General features: G+C 44.4%; 1 protein-coding gene across 5 annotated transcripts; it reads right to left on the bottom strand.

The window, feature by feature from the left end:
* Positions 1 to 714: 714 nt before the first annotated feature.
* On the bottom strand, positions 715 to 23708 carry LOC121544688 (MAX gene-associated protein). 5 transcript variants are annotated; one of them, XM_041854753.2, is made up of 28 exons: positions 23587 to 23708; positions 18385 to 20150; positions 16159 to 18292; positions 15301 to 15388; positions 15102 to 15212; positions 14766 to 14894; positions 14507 to 14620; positions 13466 to 14199; positions 12962 to 13244; positions 12628 to 12779; positions 12405 to 12534; positions 11659 to 12248; positions 10947 to 11253; positions 10357 to 10671; positions 8376 to 9364; positions 7987 to 8109; positions 7546 to 7657; positions 7113 to 7465; positions 6724 to 6846; positions 6283 to 6394; positions 5802 to 6202; positions 5088 to 5225; positions 4827 to 4952; positions 4500 to 4611; positions 3951 to 4322; positions 3626 to 3793; positions 3440 to 3523; positions 715 to 3325 (listed from the first exon to the last, which is right to left on the bottom strand). In XM_041854753.2, the coding sequence occupies exons 2-28, from the start codon at positions 20076 to 20078 to the stop codon at positions 2406 to 2408; spliced, it is 10914 nt and encodes a 3637-aa protein (XP_041710687.2). In that variant the 5' UTR covers positions 20079 to 20150; positions 23587 to 23708; the 3' UTR covers positions 715 to 2405. The 5 variants fall into 5 exon arrangements, with proteins under 5 accessions (XP_041710687.2, XP_041710688.2, XP_041710685.2 ...); XM_041854754.2 differs by having other exon boundaries at positions 12405 to 12519; positions 23220 to 23708; XM_041854751.2 differs by having other exon boundaries at positions 23220 to 23708.
* Between the last annotated feature and the right edge of the window lie 550 nt (positions 23709 to 24258).

The raw sequence follows: 24258 nt of genomic DNA on the forward strand, positions 1-24258 counted from the left end.
TATAGAGTCTAATATTCTAATTTCTGATATGAAATCACATTTCCGATATGAAGAGAAAAAAAAAGTAATTATTTGCTTTTCTGTAACAATAACAAGTTAAATATTTTATAAACAACTTTGAGCACACTTCTAAACAAAAATAGAACTGAAGTAAGTAGGAGATTGTTCTGATCTACACTTACCCTTGAAGAATGCAGCTGTATTTCAGAAAACTTCTTCAGTGTTCTGCAACTTTGTTCACAACTGTTTATCACACCATGGCATCATATTACGTCTGAAGAAAAGATCATGCCTACGTCCCAAATGGCAGGGCCCTGGTCAAAAGTTGTGCACTATAAAGGGAATGGAGAGCCATTTGGGACTCACCTATCGCTATAAATTCTAATTCACAGGGGAAATTAAGACATTGTCTGGTAATGGATAAGGTCATTAGTTTGCCATTAGATCCCAGGGGACGATTGGGAAATTTCAGATCTCTCTCTGTCCTTTAAAAAGGGCAAATGAAACAAGGCAGGAGTACTTAGCATTTTAACAATCAGTTACCAATTACCCATGCATGTTCTTTCACAATATTCCTGTAAAAAAAAAAAAAATGCTATTCAAACATGTCCAAAGTAGAATGTACAGTTACAGTAAGTCACTTAAACTTTACAGTAATATTATATTTCAAGTCATATAACAAAATAACTGCATCAGAAATGTACATCTGGCAGCCCATGTTCATTATTATATTTTATTTCAAGGCATCTTCCTTTCTCTTACGCTAAACATAACAGTTATTGACCCCATATAAAAACATCAGAAATATCTTTACAAAAAACAACAACCATCGTCTTAAAAGTGGAAAAAAGTAATTATTTACATGGCCTATTATAAAAAATGGAGTTTATACTTTTTACAGAACTTAAATCTACACTTTATGGTTCTAACAAACAGGTCTTGATGCAGTTTAACAAGATGGCTGGCTTTTAATTCTGCAAGTTTTACCTCTTAGCAGCATAAAAATAATTACAGCAACGACATCTTTGATTTCTCCCAATTCAACCTTCTCCCAATTCACAAATTCTCTCAAATGGCACCCTATTCCCTATATAGTGCCCTGGTCAAAAGTAGTGCACTATATAGGAAATAGGGTGCCATTTGGGACACATGCAGTCATTTCTATTACTATTATAGTGAATGTCAGGGTCTAATTATTACATACATCACTGAACAAGTGAAGCTGCTCTTAGAATAAAAGTCACAAGCCCTGCAGATTCAATGACCTGTCCATCTTACAGGGACCTATTATGATATTATTTATCAAGGGTTTCCTATGTTGAGATTTGTTGTCTGCAGTGCAAACTGAGCGGTTAGTAGTTAGTGTAGAAAACTGTGTGCCACACAAAAATAATTACGGATGAAATGTTCCTTAACCTTTAAGTCTTAATTCACTACAAACATGAAGAAATAGAGATCCTCCACTCCAATATGGAGACAGGATTTGTTATATACAACAGTACAGTACTATGAACAGAACTGGCATCCATACCGTCAGCTGTCTGTCTACAAATCGTCTTGCTCTGATTGAACAAATAATATACTCTAAGGGCTCAAATACACCAATAGCGTTTGTCTGCCGAGAGTCCTTGTGAACCGAGTGCAAACCGGTTTAACATATAGAAACATGCGAAGATGTCGGCAGTCAGACAAGACGTCAACAGCGCGCTGAACGATCGGTAAACAACGGGAGATCCACATTCGGTGCGATGTGTGCAACCCTTAAAGGCAGAACATACTGGACACCCTTAAAATGTACTGAGGTCCTGGCAGCTTATTATTATACGATATTCATTGCATCTCCTCTTTAAAATGAGGGAAAGAAAAGCAACAGATCAGGGCCTGTATTTATAGTGTCTTAGAGGAAGCTGATCCAGGATCAGATCCATGTAAGCTTATTCATTATGATCTAAAAGGCTAAACTGATTCTAGATCTGTACTCTTATTCTGAGACACTTCATGAATACAGGTCTAGACAACAGAGATTTGAACAGAAAAACATGACTCCTGACTGTCAGAACAGTGTCATGTCAGTCTTTAGATTTCCGATACGCCTCGTCAGGTAGTGCCGCTTATAAAACAAAACAAATAACTTTTTTTCACAAGGATCTCCTAAATGTATGTTCGTAAATGTAGTTATCCCTGATTGGTTTTGCCAGAAGGGTCATATTCATTACGGCACACCATAGCAAAACGCTTTGCAACAGAAAACTAACGTTTCTCATTGGACAAGTTCAAGTAGTCTCACCCTATTTTAGTCAGTTTTTGTCCGTTTGGTGCCGATTGAATACGACCTATGTGAATGAGGGTATTGAGGAGAGATAGCTACAACGTTGACCTGGGCCTAAGTGAGTTAGTGCTTAGTTCTATGTCTGAGGGTTGCTCTTTAGTCCTCGTGGGGCTAGTCTTGGCATGGGCCTCATCTGCAGCAGTGGGGGCGGGGCCAGGGCATCCCCTGGCTTCTCATTGGACTCCAGCACCTTGGCCACGCCTCCAACGTTCATCTGCAGTGGCGGTGGCGGTGCCAGGGCATCTGCCAGCTTCTCATTGGACTCCATCACCTTGGCCACTCCTCCAACTTTCATCTGTAGCAGCGGTGGCGGGGTCAGCGCCTTTTGCAGTGCATCTTGACCTTTTGCAGTGCATGCTGTTGCTTGTGGGCTGTGCCCATTGACAGCTGCAGCAGGAGCAGAAACAGAAGCAGTCTCTGATTTAAGGTCCTCTGCCTGTGGCTGTGGTACTGGCAGGCCTGGGCCTTTGGAAGCCTCTTCCTGGCCCTGGCCCTCTATGGGCCCCAAAAGGTCCTCGTCCAGTCTCAGGAACAAGGGGCTGAGGGAGCGCTCGTCATCTCCATCTCTGATGATCTCCTTCTCTGGTGGTGGTAGCACCCTGTCTGTCTGAGGTGGGGGTACCCTCTCAGTCCCCACCTCCCCAGGCTCGGTGTGTGGTATGTGGGTGACCACTGGAGGACCTCTGGGGCTGCTGTTGTTGTCTGTGGTCATCTGCTGGTTGAGGAAGAAGATATCGTTGAGGAGAGACGTCAGGCTCTCGTCTTCACTGTCACCTTCTTCGTCGTCTTCGTCCTCCTCAGAGTTTCCATCTGCGTCGTTGATCCCTACACTGTCTACAGCGTGGTCCAGCTGCTTCCCCAGAACCTCTCCGTCCTCCAACCCACTGCCCCTACCCTTCACTGGGGATGACATCCTCTGAGCTCCCCCTGACACACTTGGAGCAGACTGGTTCTGTCGGGCGTTAACCAGTGAAATCACATTGGCGATATGAGGAACTGAAAAATAGAAAACAAATGCATTTTTTGTCTCAATGGCATCACATTCAGCTAATTCAAATCAGATTTAAAGATTTCTATATCCAAGCGGTAAAAACGTCTGTCGGAAGTTACCTCCCCTGTTGCGGTTATTACGAGGTGGAGTGAGAGAAATGGGTTCGGACATTGAGGGGATACTGATGGTGACTGAAGCAACACCTAAAAAAAGTGAGACATTTAAGAAGAATCAAAATCAAATCAGCAAACATTTCAATGCAACTTTGAGTCAATGCAGTGTACCTTGAGTCACTACAAGCCTACCTGGTGTTAGAGACTGTTGCATTTCGATTCCAGTGACGCGTCCTACCGGCAGCAGAGAACGGGCAGGCTGCATTGGGCTCATGGTGATCACCTGCTGAGATGGTATCACTCCACCCACTATAGACAGCATTTGAGGAGGGAGAAACCCAGCATGAACCGGTAAGGAATCTGTTGGGGAGGCAGAAAAAAGGATCTAAATTATTCACAGTGCTTTATTTCTTCACATGGAAGTTCAGTCTTTAGACCAGCAGTCTGTCTTATTGAAGTCAATATGTCCCATTTGGTGCTGATAGACAGTAACAGGGTCAGAGGGAAGGAGGCTCACCTGGGGCAGGGCGTATTTTTCTGCGAGACAGGATGTTAGGTTTGGCCCTTTCACCCAGCGAACGCCACGTTGAGGGTGGTTTCCTGGAAGGTGGTGTGATGATGGGACTTGTCTTGGGTCGTCGGGGTGTAGGCTTTCGGGGGATAGAGTGGGGGACTGGGGTGGGTACGACCTTTAACTTGAGGCTGGGGGCCAGGGACTTTGGCTCTGGCTGTCGAGTGCTCCTGGGTGAAATTGTTTTATTGGGTGAGACCGATGACGAGGACGGGGCCGAGGTCGCCCCTCTCCACTTCCTTTTGAACACCACGTCCATGTTCTTCTGTTTGGTCGAGATGTCCTCAAGTTTCCTGATGATGAGCTCCTCTGTCTTTCCTATTGAGAGTATGAAAAATGTATGCACTCACTAACTGGAAATGGCTCTGGATTAGAGCGTCTACTAAATGACTAAAATGTAAATGTAAAATGAGAGAACATAGGCCAGTGTTATAGGAAGGAGAGACTGAATAGAAGACGAGAGAAGGGGGGGAAGTGAAATGTAAATCTCATTACCAGATTTCTTTGAGATTTTCTTAATATAACCTGCTCTCTCTTCGGTCAGCGCGCTCTTCAGTTTTTCCAGGCGCTCGCATTTGTCTCTCAGGTCAAGGACTTGTTTTCGGGCCTGTTAAATAACAGAGACAATATTTTGTATTTCCTGAAGAGGTTCTTTACTAAATAAAATGATGCAGTTCTGGGAGGTACTGTATGTCACAAAGCAGGGTCAATTAATTAGTCAGCTGAATATTACTGAGGTGTTATAGGCCCTATGGGTCCTGGTCAAAACTTGTGCACTATATAGGGAATAGGATGCCATTTGGGATACAGCCTTAGTCTTACCTGCCCGAGGATGAAAACATTAGTAGGTGCTGGGTTGCCAAGGTCCAACGTCTCTGTCAGGGCTTTAAAGCTCTTCCGAAGCACAGCACAGCGTTGTTTCTCGTATTTGTTGCGCAGGTCCCAGTGCTAATGGTAACATTGAACCAAGAACACTTCAAATTATAACCATGGACAGTGAAATCACAGCACAACCATATTTGAAGGAAGGCATTAAAAGGTTGTTCCTGTCTTTGTAATAACACGGGGGGGGGGGTGACATACTCTTAATTTGGGCCCCGTTTCTCCTTCCACTTCTTTAGTATATTTTGCCTTCAGTTGTGAAGTGGTGCTCTTCTGTGCATTGTCTTCCACACTCTCAAGGTCTACAGCCACCTCCTCTTCCGCGACTTCTTCAACATCCTGAAAGACAGATGAGTTGTAGTTAAAAACCAGTAAAACCATGATTCTCAAGAGAAAAGGGCAAGATTTTAATAGACAGAAATTGAACAGTGTTGTATAATTAAGCAATAAGGCACGAGGGGGTGTGGTATGTGGCCATTATACCACGGCTAAGGGCTGTTCATTTGCACAACGCAACGAGGAGTACCTTGATACAGCCCTTAGCCGTGGTATATTGGCTATATACCGCAAACGCCTAAGGTGCATTATTGCTATTATAAACGTAATTAGAGCAGTAAAAATACATGTTTTGTCATACCCGTGGTATGCAGTCTGTTATAAACTGGGTGGTTTGAGCCCTGAATGCTGATAGACGTGGTATATCAGACCGTATACCACGGGTATCACAAAACATTTATTTGTACTGCTCTAATTAGTAATCAGTTGCGTCGTGCCTAAGAACAGCCCTTAGCTGTGGTATATTGGCCATATACCACACCCCCTCGGGCCTTATTGCTTAAATATACCACGGCTGTCAGCCAATCAGTATTCAGGACTCGAACCACCCAGTTTATAATGAAGTATAACAGTTCTTACACTGATGATGTTAATGACATCCCCTTTAACATTGTTGTATTTGTTGTTGTCGTCATCGGCAGAATCCTCGGTCTCATCCGAGGAGTTGTCAGTTTTCTCCTCCTCCGTGTCCTCCAGAAGGTCCACCACCTCCATCACCTCCTCCATGTCCTCCTCTGTGTCCTCCAGAAGGTCCACCACCTCCATCACTGCTTCCCTGTCCTCCTCCTCCTTTTCTGCTGTCACTCCTCCCATGCGCCTTGGCCTTGGCTTGGCCTCACTGCAGGTCGAGACAGCTGAAGAGGACGAGACAGCAGAGGAGACTTTGGGAACTCCTTCCTTATTCCTGTTGACGAGTAGCTCGCTCTTCTGCTGGGAACAGATGTACTGGATGTTCCTCAGGATCTGCTTCTCAGACTCTCCTATGGAGGGAAAGATGTTGGTTAGATGTTGGTTGAACGTTGGTTGAATGTTGAAATGTTACAGGAGTGTCCATTATTACCAGTTAACTGGGACATCTTCTTGACAATAGCTGCTCTCTCCAGGGTCAGTGAACTCCTCAGCTTCTCCACGTCCGTACTTTCCTTTGTCAAGATTTGGATCTCCTCCGTTGCCTGGTAACATACATTTATTTGAGTTGACTTTTTAATCCATCGACAATAGATGCATCAACAAAACAAAGCCAAAGCACAGCTCTAAATCGGCCACATTATCAAAATATACAAATACCTTGTCTGAGTCCCAAATGGCACCCGACTACCTATACAGGGCTCTGGTCAAAAGTAGTGCACTATATAGGGAGCTATTTGGGATGCCTCCATTAATTAAAGGGATATTAAATCGAACAAAATGAATAATGGTTTGTATAAAACAAGAGCACCGGGTAAGTCAAAGTAAGCAAAAACTTTAAGAAAAAGTTAACCATCCCTTTATAGGTGCTTACTTGTTTAATGATATAAACTTTGGCAACGTTTTGGGCAAGTTTCAGTGTCTCTCTCAGCCGCTGGAAGCATCCATGGAGCTCATAACGGCGATGCCTCTCCTCCACATTGTGCTTCAACTGCCTCTACAGAACGCAACAGGAAGAAGCTCTATCATGGAGACTAAATGGCAAACTACAGACTTGAATATTAAAACTAAGGCACAATGGCGCTATAGTTGAGGTACAGAACAACAGACTGTTTACATCTAAATTACTCGGACCTACCCACACAAATACACAAACCAAGAAAGAGACACACTACTACTGTTTAGTCTAAAACGAGAGAATAGGAAATGTAGGTGACGGAATCTGAAAACAGACGTGTTGTATGAAGCTAAAAGAGTTCTTACACTGATGACGTCGATGAGATCCTCTTTATTAACACTTGAATCAGCAGAATCGGTCTCATCAGATGAGTTGTCCGTCTTCTCATCCGTTTCCTCGTCATCCTTGTCGTCCTCATCCTCCACCAGGTCGCGCCTTGGCCTTGGCCTCGGCTTGGCCTCACTGCAGGTCGAGACAGCTGAAGAGGACGAGACAGCTGAAGAGGACGAGACAGCTGAAGAGGACGAGACAGCTGAAGAGGACGAGACAGCAGAGGAGACTTTGGGAACTCCTTCCTTATTCCTGTTGACGAGTAGCTCGCTCTTCTGCTGGGAACAGATGTACTGGATGTTCCTCAGGATCTGCTTCTCAGACTCTCCTATGGAGGGAAAGATGTGGGTTAGATGTTGGTTGAACGTTGGTTGAATGTTGAAATGTTACAGGAGTGTCCATTATTACCAGTTAACTGGGACATCTTCTTGACAATAGCTGCTCTCTCCAGGGTCAGTGAACTCCTCAGCTTCTCCACGTCCGTACTTTCCTTTGTCAGAATTTGGATCTCCTCCGTTGCCTGGTAACATACATTTATTTGAGTTGACTTTTTAATCCATCGACAATAGATGCATCAACAAAACAACGCCAAAGCACAGCTCTAAATCGGCCACATTATCAAAATATACAAATACCTTGTCTGAGTCCCAAATGGCACCCGACTACCTATACAGGGCTCTGGTCAAAAGTAGTGCACTATATAGGGAGCTATTTGGGATGCCTCCATTAATTAAAGGGATATTAAATCGAACAAAATGAATAATGGTTTGTATAAAACAAGAGCACCGGGTAAGTCAAAGTAAGCAAAAACTTTTAAAAAAAGTTAACCATCCCTTTATAGGTGCTTACTTGTTTAATGATATAAACTTTGGCAACGTTTTGGGCAAGTTTCAGTGTCTCTCTCAGCCGCTGGAAGCATCCATGGAGCTCATAACGGCGATGCCTCTCCTCCACATTGTGCTTCAACTGCCTCTACAGAACGCAACAGGAAGAAGCTCTATCATGGAGACTAAATGGCAAACTACAGACTTGAATATTAAAACTAAGGCACAATGGCGCTATAGTTGAGGTACAGAACAACAGACTGTTTACATCTAAATTACTCGGACCTACCCACACAAATACACAAACCAAGAAAGAGACACACTACTACTGTTTAGTCTAAAACGAGAGAATAGGAAATGTAGGTGACGGAATCTGAAAACAGACGTGTTGTATAAAGCTAAAAGAGTTCTTACACTGATGACGTCGATGAGATCCTCTTTATTAACACTTGAATCAGCAGAATCGGTCTCATCAGATGAGTTGTCCGTCTTCTCATCCGTTTCCTCGTCATCCTTGTCGTCCTCATCCTCCACCAGGTCCTCCACCTCCTTCCTCTTCTTCTTCGGTCTTCCTGTCCACGTCTGGTAGGGGTCATCAACATGAACCATCTTAGTAAGGAGATTGGAATCCGCTGTGGAGATGGTGTTATCTTTGACCCCTGTCTTTGTAACCTGGGTTATAGGGGGTTTGAGGGGTTTCGGGGGAGGCTGCAGCACTCTAACCACCTCAGGCTGGATTTTAGGGTCTAAATTGCAGTCCGCTGGGGATATAGCGTCAGCTTTTATAAATTTAAACGGGGGGCCTTTAGGGGTTTTTGTGGATTTAGAGGGTTTTGTGGTTATAGGAGGTGTTGTGGTTTTCTGGCAAGGCAGCATCCAACTACACACCTCAGAGACTACATTAGAGTCTAAATTGGGGTCTACATTGGCGGCCACTGTGGAGATACTGTCAGCTTTGACACTGGTGTCCGTAACCGTCTTTGTGGGGGATTTGACAGTAATTACTGTGGTTTTCGGGTGAGGCTGCAGCACAGTAAAGCTCCCTACTACAGGCATCACCTTGGAGGAGCCCTGGGCTGGCACGTTGGGACACTTGATGATGATGGGCTCCTTGTTGCCTGTCTGAGGAACTATCTTCAAGGTGTACGTCCCGCCATTTGTCTCGGTGGGTGAGAGACTAACATAACCAGGGGTGGTTTTAGGGACGGGGAAAGTGGTGCTGGATGCAGTCTGGGTCTTTGGGAAAGTGACAGGGACAAGGGGGGCAGTACTGATGGTGGAAGCACTGCTACCAGGGCCCTTGCTCTGCCATGTGGTGAGAGAGGAGGTGGAGGGGGAGCTGTTAATGGTGGCTGTCGATCCTGAGGCCAAGCACGCAGGCGTGGTTAAACTGATCATCCCACCTGAAAATAAAATAGAAAAGTTCAGCTGTAGCTAGGTTTCCATTCAATTTGCAACAGATTTTCATCCGAATATTCTAAAATCTGCATAAAAACAATATGCGCATTGTCCCATCAGAGATGTGTTTCCATCAAATGTACATGTTGCGGATAAATGTCTGCGCGTAAAATAACTTGAGGTTAAATTCCCATGTACCAAATAAAAAACACAAGTTAAATGAGTTTCCATCACATTTTCAAATCTACTGATGGTTTTGTCACAAAATGTTTTGTGTATATAGCGAATGTCCCCACTCTGGTATTGGCACATGTGCTCTAACCAACAGCTTGCAGATACAGTGCGGGAACAGCCTACATGTTGAGATCATTATTATGGACAATATTTATTTGTCAAACGGCAGCCAAGCATCGATCATCATGTCACCAGAATAAGACCCTCAATATTTATTGGAAAGGAGCATCAAGCTCATCACCGTGCACTTTCACAACCCTGTAAAGTTAATCATAACTTATTTAATCTGTATCCTAATACACTGCATGCTTTCCCGAGTCGTGAGAGGACCATACAACATAGGCTACCATTGCGTGACTCCACCATCATTTCTCGAATAGTTAATTTTAGACACAAAAAGATCCCACCTTGTCTAGCGTATTTTGTTGTCGACATTTGGAAAGTTTACTGACAAATTTGCTGTTTCCATCAGGCCTGTCGTAATGTATTTATTTTTCTTCAACATGTACTTTACTCGCATAAAAATGTTGGATGGAACACTGGTTAATACTTTAAATTATTTTGCCATTATTTACAGATACACAAAAACTGTATGTATTTAAGCAACATTCATTCGTTGGAGATAATAACTTCATATTATACATGGGAATCCCTGATCCGTCTTCCTAACATTTCCAAGTCATTGTTTCATAACATAGTGATCAACATACTCAGTGTTGCAGCAGTGCCTTGGCATCAATAATGTTAACTGTCAGACACTAACCCTTGTTGTGCATGACGAGGTTGGGGTTAAGGGCCTGCAGCTGGCTGAGGGGAATCAGCTGGATCAGCTGTCCGTTGGGGTTCCGGTATAGGGTGTTCCCTGAGGCGTTCCTCACTGGCTGCAGCAGCATGCTCTGACCCGATGCGAGAGGGGTCAGGGACATGATAGGGGTCAGGGATGTGAGAGGGGACGGGGAGGTAGGAGGACAAGGCATTCTGACAGCAGGACTGGTCCCTGGGACAGAGAGCACCAGCATCGGTGGACTGGTGACCACTCCACTGACGGGGGACGCATTTTGGGGTGATACGTTTGCACCTGTAAACAAAGTGGTGGATTTTTCATTAATGATGATAAACAACATGGGCATAACCATGAAACTATGTTCAACCAAAAAAAAACACACCACACAGAACAATCCCCATATCACATCACACACTGATGCCAGTGTGACAGTGAAACACGAGACACAGCATCAGCCCAGGATGAGATGGGGGGGTGGGGGGTGACTGACTTTTATTCAGTTATATGAGATTTGGGGGGGTAGTATCACAAACTGAGCTCAATAAAACACAACAAAGAGTAGTTCTCACCAATGGACTTTGGGCCAGGAGCAACTGGAGTGGCAGAGGGAACACTGGTGGTAACCATGGTGGAAGGAGTGGCTGCCAGTTGGGCTGGTTGTCCAGTAGAGGACCTTGTATCTGTGGAACCTTCAGAACATTCAGGGGTTTCTGAGGGGTGTTTTTGTGATGGGACGGAGGAGGCCGCCATAGACCGCTTTAGACAGGCAGGCCTTTGTAACTTGCCCGTGAGGTAAGCAGCGAGACGGTTGGCTGGGTGCATGGCTCCCATCATACCCAGTTGTATCTTGGCATGGGGGTAGGACCTGCCATTCACCTAAAGATACACAGGGGGAAAGTGTGAGTAGCAATGGACCATGTGTATTCTCCTCATAGCTAGATATAGTGTGCGTCCCAAATGGCACCCTATTCCTTATGTAGAGCACTACTTCTGACCAGAGCCCTGTGCACTAGAGTGGTCGCTGGTCCAAATACCTGAGCCGACAAGGTGAAAAATCTGTTGATGTGCCCTTGAGCAAGGCACTTAACCCTAATTGCTAAAGGGGCACCGTACTACTATGGCTGACCCTGTAAAACAACACATTTCACTGCACTTATCTGGTGTGTGACAATAAAACATGTAATTTTCCCCCCACTGCATAGGGAATAGGGTGCCATTCCACATCAATAAGAGTAGTAAAATTAACTGATCATTGGATGTGTTTTGGATTACAATGCTTACCGTGATAAGTTCCTGGTCTGAGATGTCTGGTAGCTTAAGGTTGCCAGTAAGGAGGCCAGCAGGAGAAATTCCTGTTAAGAAAGGCAGGCCCTTCCATTTCAGACCCTTTCTATTCCCCACAGCCTTCTTCTCCACTTCCTCAATGACAGGTACTTCCTCAACGACAGGTACTTCCTCAACAACAGGTACTTCCTCCACGTTCTTATCCTCCTCTCTCTGCTCCTCCATCAGTTCATCTTCATCTTCCTCTCCCATCCATTGCTCCTCCTCACCGCTTTCCTCCTCCTCCTCCTCCTCCTCCACTCCTTCCGGTCGCGGGACCTGAGAGATGTGTACCTTGTAGTGGACGGAGCAGCATTCGCCGTCATATTTCAGGGTCTGAGACACAGGTTTTATGAGGTAACCTTTCACCCAGAAGGGGTTGGTAAGGTGGTCCTGGGCCATGTGCTCACACACGATCCTCAGCACCAGGTTCCTGTCCGCCAGGCTCCTCCACTTACAGTCAGACACGATCTCCAGACGCTTGGAGGGCTCCGTGTACTGGGGACCATGGGAGGACGACGACTTCTCTGACATACTGGAAGGGTTCACTACATCAAGAGACAAAGTCAACAGCCATTAGAAATGCATGATTTTTGGAAGCAACCAATTACTGATGTGTTTCACTGACTGATAAATATACTCTCAGACAGACACTGATGTTTGGGGTTAAGAAGATTATGTCAAATTTGACTCATTGAACTTACCTGGTGCGGAGTCTTTTGGTTTGCAGTGGTCGTCAATGACCTCAGGTCGGTTTGTGCTCTTGCTTTGAAAGGCACGCACTCTGGCACATGTCATGGTCCCTCCTTCCTCTCTCACCTGAGAAAAATACACCTTTAGAAAAGGCAGGGGGTGAGAATATGAATACTATTTTTACAGTGGTATATCTAACATTTATGGATAGATAGACACCCTTTCACGACTCACCACTGCTGAAGGTTCTTCCTGTAGTGGAAGCTGTGGTAGGTAGACTGGTGTTGGGGCACGGAGGGGCTCCGGGTCCATCTCTCCATCCGTCTGCTTCCACAACATTCTCACACGCGGAGCTGGTTCTGATACCGTCTCAGCCTCCCTGAGAGCTGAAGTTAGAAATTAATGCAAAATGTAATTTTTTACATTAGGATGGACACACTTTGTGATGTATTTAACCTAATCTAATGTAGTATAGCAAATAAAATGTGTATGGGACATTTTTTAAACTATTCATAGAGCTTCATAACAATGTTGTATTCGGCGGTTTTCTAAACTAGAGGACACTCACTATATGCCATCCTCATCCTCTTCCTCCTCTTCTTCCTCTTCTTCTTGGATGGGCCCTCCTCTGACGCACTGGAATCTGGTCCTTTTAAGTTCTTGAGCACGACCACTTTCTGCCTGAGGCAGCTGCAGCCAAAGATGCACTCCATCTTTCCACAGTGGGTAATACGACGGTCCTGTGCTAGGCTGGCACACACACAGCCTAGCCGGCAGAACGCTTTGAGGCAGGGAGGAGCTCTGTGCTTTATAATCCTAACGGGAGCTGTAGGGTTCTCACAAACAAAACCCTGAAGAGAAAAGAGACAAGTAAATGTAGACTGTTAGTGCTAGCATGGTTAATTTCTCAGGGATACCATCGTAGAGTTGGTATAACACACTCACAAAATAATCGTATTAAACAAGATCAACACTACAAATGTACGACAACACGTCTTTGCTCCTTCATGTGAGACCAAACGAAATGAGTCAATAAGCAAATTTAATGGTGTAGGGGTGTAACTGATCTTACCGTTGAGGTGAAGAGGGAGGTGAGGGCGACCGTCGCCCTCTCGTCTGTGATACAGGTACGATGCTTGCCCTCCCAGACAACCCCGTCTTCCAGATCCCGCTGTCGGAGTAGGGCCTTGGTCAGCCCAGGAACCACGACCCTGGTCTCGGCAGCAGGCTGTGGCTCTGGGTCTGAGTCATCCTCTTCCACAGGAGCCAGGTCAGCGGGAGGTGGCTCTTCTACCTCTGGCCTGGACACAGGAGCGTCTTGGGCTGGTGGAGGAGTCTTGACCCTCGGCTTCCTCTTTCTCCTTTTCACAGTATTAATTGTGTCGTCGTGGGTGATGGGGGCTGTATGATCCAGCAATGGCGGCGGTGGTGGCTCAGTGGGCGATGGTGTTGGTGTTGTTGCAGAAGTTGGTTTAGTTCTGTTCTGCTTTGCGTGTTGTTGTTTTTGTTGCCTTTTCTCCAATTTTTTAGGTCCTTTGGATGCGAGGGGCTGTCTGGGTTTTTTGGAGGGGGGGACAAAGGTGGCAGAAAGTGCTGGTGCCTGTTTCTTCAGCACACTGTCTAGGGTTCGGACGTAGCTGGTGCTCTTGGTGGGCAGCTGGTAGACCACAGGGGTGACGACAGTGGTCTGGTTGAAACTGGCAGCGCGCTCGTCAATGAGTTTACCTTCATTAGCCAGGTACTCATCCAACATGTCACTGCAGAAGGCTGACAAGTTCTTCGGGACCACATCTGAACTTAGGCCACCTTTAAAGCAAAAACATTTTTGAATCAGCACTACACAGTCAATTGTATCCCCTATAGGGCTACATAGTATAGGAATCACAAGATATAGCTGAGACTGCTTAAATTAAAGCCTTTCTCAAGACGTCAGAGGTAAAACGTCAACATTAAACAGTCTCCACTGTATCCCCTCTGGAAATGCCACCATTAAAGCACCATGCAATATTTCAGACAAATTCAAGGTCAAAGGTTACAACTGTTGATGTGAATGGAGTCTTGAGGAATAGTTTATCAAATCAGAGAAGACGTAGGATTTGAATGTAAATATTACCTTCAGGCTTGGAGGATGATGGCGAGTCCGAGGGGACTAATTTATCTCTCCAGCCTTTGATTTGGGTGAAGTCTGTGGTCTTGCCTGTCCTGGAAATAAAGGGGACTGAACCACCTTGGGAAAAAAAGGTATGACAATAAACAATTGCTCCTTTCAAAATGTATTAAACTATCCTAATAAAACACTTAACAGGTTACTGAAAAAAATACTCTTAACCATTTGAATAAAACAGAAACTCCAACATTAAACAACTACTAACTTGGAGAAGATGCCAATCCTGCAGAGCTTGGTTCTGGAAATAGGAAGGGTGGAGGAAGAGGTAGACGAACACCTAAGTACTGCAGGTCAATGACCAGAGTGGGATCCAGTAAACTCATCTTCAGCCCAACTTCAAACAACACAGATGACAGATAAGCGATCGTCAAGCATAGACTATGCATTGTAATAAAGCATTCTACCATCATAAGATTAAACATCACATGATCACTGTCATGAAAAGCACAGTGGGACATGAGTCACATGCTAGTGTGCAAGGAAATTATTGTCAATAAAAAGTATATACGCTGTCATTAACAGCCATTTATTTTAGTGTTACCTTCTTGCAACACGGGATGAATGACCTGCCGATGCCTCATAACCTTTAGATCACCCAAAATAACCTTCTCGAAAGCTGCTATTCTTTCCTCTGTGGTTTCTAGTCCTCCAACTGAAAGAGAAATAGTTTAACTGCTTTAACAGGCGTCACGTAACAGCAGCTTGAGACCATGATCAATCAAATTGGTTATTTTCTGTACCATTCTCTGTCGCCTCTGGGGTTTTCTGAGGTTGCGCAGTCGTCGTCTCACAAAGTGCAGGCTCTCCCAGGTGGACTTCAAGTGCTTCCTGTAAATTACAACACTTTACTTAAAACCGATGGATATAGCTAATGCTTTGTTACTTGTTATGAGCATGTATGAGCCCTTATGATGTCTTATTGCACAGTTTATAATATGCTGTATTATTTTCATGCTGCAATTTTTGGGATAAACAGTAGACTGTTGAAAACATATGAATAGGGCTAAAACATTTTATTCGCTTTACAAGAAACATAACCAAAATAACGATTTCCATGTTAAAGATCTCCCTCCCCCTTAAACAAGAACCGAGGAAACACAGGTGGCGTGGCACACCATTAAATAATGGTAATACTTTACTTGAAGGGGGTATACATAACGCATTCAGAACACCTTTCACATAACAGTCTAGCAAAGGGTTAACAGCTAGTGACTGTTTGCATTGAGCCTTGTGCATCTTCTCTCTTGATCTCTCAATTTGGCAGGATGCCACTGGGTAAACAGCCCTTGGAATTATCTTATTGAATTATGAACTTTTCTTTGACAATATCCATGATAAGGTGGATCTGAAGTAAACAGAGTGCCTGGCCTAGAGCCAGTTCTGGCCAGGAGCACCCATTGTAAATGTCATGTTAGGCCTCTACACTGTGTTCTCTGCCAAGATAAGCCAAAAACATGTGCTCTTAGGGTAACATGTATACATGTGTTACGAAGGTTCTTGTGAATGATCTGTAACACTCATAAAAGGTGTTATGAATGCAAGTAAAGTGTTACCAAATAACTGACATACAAAAATACATTTTACTATTTACGCCGTACCTTGGAAGTGAAAGAGACAAACAGCTGCTCCTCAACTTCCTCCAGGTTGGGCTGCATGGTGACATCTGTGGGTCCGCCAATCACTGGGAGTGAATCACCCTTGGCAGATTTCACTCCTTTCCTAGATCTCTTCTTAGATCTCCGGGGTTTATTTATCTTTGATGGCTGACTAGAACCAACCGGTAGAGAATAACTAACTGGTACGCTAGGGGTACTTAAACTTGGGACAGGAGGACATGGGACAGGAGCTGCCTCACTGCTTGGGAAGTCTTCAGTTATCTCAAGCTCATCGGCGATGGAGAAAAAGTTAGTGAGGTCAGCCAGTGATGGGGTTGGTGACAATGGGTCTGGACCTAACGATGAAAAGGGTGACAACTGGAATGGGAGTGGAGACGGTGTAGAAGGGCGTGTTAATGGTTCATAATTGACTTGGAATGATGAGGCAGTGTCCGAGGGAGGTGGGGATATTGCAGTGTCCAGAGCAAGTGAGCCAAGGTGAGAGGTAGAGGAAAATGAGTTTGCCTCAAAGGGTAATGGGTTAAGGTGAGCGGAAGGCAACAATGGGATAAAGGGTATTGTTAAAAAAGGATCAGGGGCAGGTAGGCCTAAAAGTGACCCATGTGATGAAAATTCAGAGGAGAGAACAAAAGGGTTAGGGGCCGGTAATCGTTCAAGGGCCGGGAATGAGGAGGCAGGTACAGGTAAGGAGGGGGCGGCGGTTTCCGGTTTCAATGTAACAGGGGAAGTTAAAGGGGTTTCAAGATCTGGTAATAATGCAGGTGATGATGGCTCAAAGCCACCTCGCGAAGGGCCAGGGGATGGTAACGAGGGGGTAGACTCAGGTTCCAAGGTGGCAAGACTAGGTGTTGATGACAGTGCAGAAGCAATTGAGGGAGGGTCAGAGATAAGTGATGATAGATCAGCCGCTAGGTTTAATGTGACCGGTACAGGGGGTGGCAGTTCTTCGGCTGGGGATGACAAGGAAGGGGCTGGTATGAATGGGTCAGGGAATGGTGATGATGACAAGACAGTTGCTGGAAAACAAGGGGTGGGGGATGATAGTGCAATGGATAAGGTAGGCTCAGGGACAAGAAACAACTGATCAGCGGTTGGTAAAACTGGATTAGGTTCTGGTAACAATGCATCTGTGGCAGGAACCAAAAAATCTGTGTTTGGGACTGAAATATCGGTAGGTAGACCAGCATAGTCTGTGGTTGGCCCAGTGGGGGCAATGACTGGAACAATGCGATCTATAGCTGGATCAGCAGGACCACTGGCAGGAACTACAGCATATCCAGTAGAATCCATGGCTGGACTAGTAGAATCTATGGCTGGACCAGTAGATTCCAGGGCTGGACCAGTTGAGTCCATGGAAGGGCCAGTTGGATCGGTGGCTGGAATAACAGGATTGGTAGCTGGAATAACATAATCGGTGGCTGGAATAACAGGATCGGTGGCTGGAATAACAAGATCGGTGGCTGGAATAACAGGATCGGTGGCTGGAATAACAGGATCGGTGGCTGGAATAACAGGATCGGTGGCTGGAATAACAGGATCGGTGGTTGGAACGGCAGAAGATGGGGATGAAGAAGGCGGCAATACCGGAGGTTTTGGTTTGGTCCTAACAGGTCTGGATTTCGACTTCAACTGTTGAAGGTAGAGTGCAAGAAGGGGCAAAGGCACAGGTTCAGGTCGTTTGTGTGGTTTAGCCTTCCCCTGCAGCTGTTCATCAAAACCTGTCCTTTTTGCTTCAGAGCTCACTGAGGAGCTCTGGGAAGCCTTTTGACTGTTTTCAACTTCATCTGCTGAATGGTAATTGACTGACATAGGGGTCTTGACCGGCTCCTGGGACTGAGATGAATTGAGGAGGTCCTTGTCACTGTCAATCGTATTCCTATTGTGCTGGGCTCCCACATTTTCAATAGTCTTCCCGGACAAGGCTTCAGGTTCAGAAATCTGGGGGAAATTGTCATTCACAGATACTTCCACAACTTTGCCTTTGGCAACCATGCCCTTAGTGTTCGTTTGCACAACACTGCAAGTTGTATTGGTTATCTCCACATTGCACCTTCTTATTTTCAGATGACACTCCCGAATCAGCTCAGGGAAGTTACTTTGGGGAGGACCTGTTGTACTGCTCAGAATAGAAAGGTCAAAGATTAGAAGTGTATTTTAAAGTAAGAAGCAAAAGTGCTAACATGTAGCTTACTGAACTTGAGAACTTACCAAGAATGATGTTCAGTGGACTCTGTGTTTCCGACTGACTTTTCACTGCATGCAACTGTAGCAGTTTCAACTTGAGAGTTGCGTTTTCTACGCAAAGACTTTGGGGTATTTTTCACAGAATTGAACACCTTGGGAGATATGGTTTCATCTTTCATCTCATTGGAGGGACTTGATTTCTTGCAGGAGCTGGGTTTATCAGCGTTGACTCCTGACTTGTCACTGTCTGCAAATGTAACATTTTGAGCATCTGAGCTCAGGAGTCCTTGATCTACTGCTGAAGTGTCTTTAGAGTTGCATTTTGAGATCAAAGACCTCAAACTACTTCTAAGAGGGTTGAATTCCAGAGATGTGGTTTCTGCTTTTTTCAACTCATTGGAGGGTCTTGTTCTCAGCTTTGGAGTGCAGGAGCTTGGTGCATTAGCGTTGACCCCAGACTTGTCACTGTCTGCAGGTGTAACATTTTGAGCATCTGCACGGAGGACTCTTTGATCTACTGCTGATGTGCCTTTAGAGTTGTGTTTTGCCATCAAAGACTTCAGGTTATTCAGGCTTTTCGCAGACTTGCGCTCATTGGGAGAGTGGGCTGAGTCTTTCTTCATCTCATTGGAGGGACTTGATTTCAGCCTGGAGCTGGGTCCATCAGTTTTGACCTCAGTTTTGTCACCATCTGCAAGGGAAACATTTTGAGCCTCAGGGCTCAGGAGTCCTTTATCTACTGTTGAAGTGTCTTTAGAGCTGCGTTTTGCCGCCATCAAAGATTTCAGGCCATTCAAGCCTTTCAAAGGCTTGAGTTCATTGGGAGATCTGGTTTCATCCTTCTTTGACTCATTGGAGGGACTCGTTTTCAGCTTTAGAGCCCAGGAGTTGGGTCCACTTGCAAAAGGGTTGAAATCTGCTTTAAACTGAGACATGCGTACGTTCTGGTAGGCTGTTACAGCAAAGAACTCAGTCTGGGGAAAGGTGAAGGTTATCACGTCAGGCCCATTGAGCTGAATATCCTCTGAAGCCGTTTCAGCTGAGACCAAATGCAGGTGTGGTAAGTAGCGGTGCATTGGGTGCAAAATTACATTGCCCTCCTGGTCCATGGTGTTGTCAGTGAGCTTAAGCTTGTAGAATGACACTGGGTTCTGCATCCATTGGTGACCAGAAGATGGAGAGTCTGGGTGGATGAAAATCCGTCTCAGCACATGGGCCTCTGCCTTTCCACTCATTTGCCAGTCTTGCCCAGTCCACTTGTAACGTTTGTTGTCCACAGGGTTGATATCCATGAGCAGAGTGTACTTCTGGAAGGGCTCCAAACCAGAGATGCGAAAGCGGCAATAAGGGAACATCCTCCGGCCTTGTTTGGTTATTATCATTTCGGTTTTGCATTTGAAGAACTCATTCCACATGTTGTTATTGTCCAAAATCACCTTGATACCGCTGTAGGTGCTCTCTGGTGGTAAATTCTCTGATTGGTTATTAGACCTGGCAGCAGAGTTCAATGTAGAAGCCATTTGACCAGTACCCATTACAGAACCTGGAGTGGATGTTGCTGGAATGTTTGCTTCCTCATTGGCTACAACTGCACTTGCTTGCCCTGTGTTTAGGGCACCAAAGCGGTCAGGGGGAGAAGCAGCCGAGGGCAGTGCCATGGGGGCAGCAGCCCCTTCCTCATGAAGAACCATTATTCTCTTCTTCTTGTTGGCAGCCATGAACTTGTCACAGTCCTTTTCGAGGGCAGAACGCCCTCTTACATTTGTCCTTCCATGTCTTCATTCAGCATACTAAAAACAACAAAAAGAAAGCGATATTTAAAATATATACAGTCCCTTGCAAAAGTATTCATTCCCCTTGGCATTTTTTCTATTTTGTTGCATTACAACAAAAATATTTTGCATCTTCAAAGTGGTAGGCATGTTGTGTAAATCAAATGATACAAACCCCCAAAAAATCCATTTTAATTCCAGGTTGTAAGGCAACAAAATAGGAAAAATGCCAAGGGGGGTGAATACTTTCGCAAGCCACTCTATTTAAAATATACTTCATATTTTAAATATATATTTTTACAATATTTTAAAGATATGATCATGAATATCTGACATCAAAAGGCCAATCCACATTAAAATTAAAAGAGGAAACAACTTGAGTTAGCAAGCTAATACCAACACTCTAGCTAGCCAAATCACCTCATACTGCTACCTTACGTTGACAGATCTCTACAGTATTCTGGCTAACTAGCAAGTGAACTAAACAGATGTTAAGCTTCCAGGAGGAAATATAACATTCTTCAGGTCAGAACGGAAGATCATGACCGGCCCCTTAACTGCGTGAAGCTATTTAGATCAATTATTAGAACAGCAAAAAACATTTACAAAACATTGACAAACAACCTTATGGAGCACAACACCTTGAAAATATGTATTTTTGGTTGAAAATATTTATTTCAACCAATTTTGCTCACTGGGAATGCACTCTTTTGCATGCAATTCTCAGTACATTTGCTTACTTTGTAAATATGATTAAATTCATTACGAATACTAGGCTAAATTACTATACAAAACAGTATGAAAATGCATGAGTCATAGCTAGGATATTCGGTCATTACGCAACTAGAAAGGAAAATGAATCAAAATGTATCAATAGATAATGAGCAATTGGCAATAAAGTTGAACCCCAAAAAATGAAAGACATCACAAAGAACTGTAAATCAGTCTTGCAATTTAATAATTGATAACACATGCCTTTTTTGTCATTTAGCAGACACTCTTATCCAGAGCGACTTACATTTAGTGAGTGCATAAATTTTTCATACATTTGATTAAACCCCCCAGTTTACTACTAATAGCTAAGGAAATTGATTGGAGATAGCCTAGCCAGCAGATTCCGATTTACACTGAGCTGCAATGGGGTCGGAATGCAATCATGGTTACATTAAGACACTGTGGAGCCGGTGCAAGATATGGGTTGGAAAACGTTCCTCAATGCAGGGATGGGATATGCCACTGTACTCCAAATTGGACCTTTATCTACACTGATACATCGAGAAGATTGAAATACTGCTAGTTTTCTCAGAAAACTGCCTTTAGCTAGCATGAGGACAAAAAGGGCAGTTTTCAGGAAATTAGCAGTATTTCAATCTTCTCGATGTATCACTGTGGATAAAGGTAAAATTTGGAGTACAGTGCCATATCCCATCCCTGCATTGAGATACGTTTTCCGACCCATATCTCACGCCGGCTCCACTGTGTCTTAATGTAACCATAACTAGCGTCCTAAATAGTAGGCCGTTTGAGTACGAAAAAAATTAAATGTGACATTTTGAAAATGTAGTATGCTTTAAATGCCAGGATGTCACACTCATTTCGGCTTCTCATGTAGTATGAATGAATTTCAAACTTTTCGGGAATTTCACACCCAGAATGTATTCAAACCGGATAAAAGGAGGGCTTTGAGATTTGATAGTTCTTTGAAAGTAAACAAAAAACGAATTGACAATGGCAAAGAAGATGAGCAATGAGTCTCCTGCAGTGTTCAAATGTAAGTCGGTTTTTTTGGTCCTTAAAATGATCACAGCTATTTAATCGTACATCTCTGAAAACAGAGTAATTTGCAGCCTGCCATGCCTTTACTTTAGCCAAATACTGTAGCTAACGTTACCTAAGTGCTTTAGGAGGACTTGAAGTTACCTGGATACCCGATAAGCTTGCTGTTGTTGAGCGACAACTTCATATTTAAACTAGCTAGCCAGTTATCTATGCGAAGCCGTAGCAAAGTATTAGGCTATAGCCGTTTCATACTTTTTACTAAACATAAATAGTATGCGACGATGAGTAAATACTATGCAGTTTAAGGGTGTGTTCGTAAATTCACTCTGGAGTGCCAGAGTGCGCTCCGGGCGTTCGTAAATTCAGAGCGTTGTCAGATTGAGTGTTTCACTCTCGGAGCGTTTAAAGTGCACACTGGACTCTCTGGCCGAGGGTTGAACCGAGCGTTCTGAGCTCACAACGGCAGTCAAGCTAACTGGCTAAAGTTGGCTAGCTTGCTAGTTACTTCCAGACACAAATGAGATAACACCTCACTCTAACCATTTTACTCGCCCTAGCAGAGCTAGTTAGGCTGTTTTCATGTTGTCTAGAACGTTGGTGACTAACTGTGCTGCTGGCAACAATTGAATTACTTTTTTTGTCAACATTTACTGACACCGGTCATATTCAACGAGTGTTTTGAGCGTTCGTAAATTAATCAGTTATTCTGCGCTCTGGCACACTCAGACGAGAGTGCTCTGAAATCAGAGTAGATATCCAGAGTGAATTTACGAACGCACCCTAAGTATGTAGTACACTAGTACGGGTGTTCGGACACAGCCCACGATTGCATTCCGACCCCAGAGCAACTCAGTGTAAACAAGCGTACCTACAGGGTCAGAATCTGCTGCTAGGCCTTACCATAGGCCTATTGAAGATAATGTATGCATCCTCTCAAATGGCCTGAAGATTCTCTAAGCGAAAATCATATTACTCACATGAAATTTGATGTTGACATCACACAATGTTTTGATCTAAAATGGACACTCTTTGGCAAACATGTCGCAGACACTGTAATTACTTTAATAATAGTTTATATAGGTCAAGTTTAATTATTAAAATAGCTACCTAGTGTAGGCTACTTGAACCTTCTAACATAAGCGTTCAATAGTATTTTTAAAGATATGTACTATGTTAGTACTGACACTAACCTTGTCCATTTCCAAAACACATCAACAATATATCATTAAATCAAAGACCTAAAAGCGGCGGCCATTTTGCATTTCCACACGAGACAACACAGGTAAACAAACAAGTTGGCGGACCTACTGTATTGCGGCGGACCGTGGTAGCATACACTGTGGTTAGTTGACAACACAAAGTGGTGGCAGGAATGTAGTCAGTTATCTTTCCCAACCTAGCTACTATAAGTGGATTAAGACGATGAATCGAGATCTTTCTCTGCCAATGGCCTCGATGCCGTGCACTGCGACGACTAAAACGGTGGCTCGGGCCTGCAAGGCCTAAGCACGCAAGCCTTGCTAACAACACACCAGCGCGTGCACAACACGATATAATTCAATTGCGTGTGATTCCCAAGTCAACTCCTCCTCAGGCTAGAAAGAGATGACTTGGAGCTTGCAAATTCATCTCGGTCTTTCTCGCTGGATCGTGTTTTACTAAACACCTGCATTACCTCATGCACTTTTGAACAGATCAAAATATGCTATGGTAGTCGTCGATTCTTTGTATAATCCTCTAGTTATTTTCCTCAGTTAAACTCGCATCTCCCAGCTGGAGGAAACATGCGTGCTGTAGAATAACGTCACAGCCCCGCGGAGGCACGTTCACGTCCTACTGCGCAGACTCAGCGCCATTGTGTCACATGATTCAAAACTGAGGTAGAAAATGCATGCGGTGGTGGTACCGAATGAAACGCCGCCATGGGGAGGTTTGAAACTCTCCGCTTTTTGGTAGGGGTCCTTCAACAAAGAGGAAGGTTGGGGTAGAAAATATGATCCAAGGTATTTGAGTTAAACATGTCGATATGTTGAGCGCATGAACAGTTGTAGCTTTGTAATGACGGACCAAGCTCATGGGCATGTTGGTTCGGGGGAAGCCACACGTGCTAGCCAATCAGCTCTAACCAGTTTGAAACGTTCAATCCTCGAATTTACCTGCAACCTTGTATTTCTGCTCAGTGTTTTGGCAACGTTGCTTACTGTCTATGGATCTGTAGTTAGTCATATATGCGCCGACGACGCAAGACTTGGTTTGTTTACAGCAATAGCTACTAGCAACCTAGCATTGTTGAGAGGAACAGTGGGACTGGTGAATCCTTCTTGGCACGCGGTAAAGACCGCTGTCG

Source organism: Coregonus clupeaformis, chromosome 29, assembly GCF_020615455.1.
Source record: "Coregonus clupeaformis isolate EN_2021a chromosome 29, ASM2061545v1, whole genome shotgun sequence".
Classification (NCBI taxonomy): Eukaryota; Metazoa; Chordata; class Actinopteri; order Salmoniformes; family Salmonidae; genus Coregonus; species Coregonus clupeaformis.

Bases quoted from the DNA above. Each gene is read 5' to 3' on its own strand.
- LOC121544688 (XM_041854753.2), bottom strand. From the start codon at position 20,078: ATGGCTGCCAACAAGAAGAAGAGAATAATGGTTCTTCATGAGGAAGGG. The intron at 7,658-7,986 runs GTAAGCACCTAT...GTATGTTACCAG, and splicing joins AAGTTTATATCATTAAACAA to GCAACGGAGGAGATCCAAAT. The intron at 3,524-3,625 runs GTAGGCTTGTAG...CACTTTTTTTAG, and splicing joins GCAACAGTCTCTAACACCAG to GTGTTGCTTCAGTCACCATC.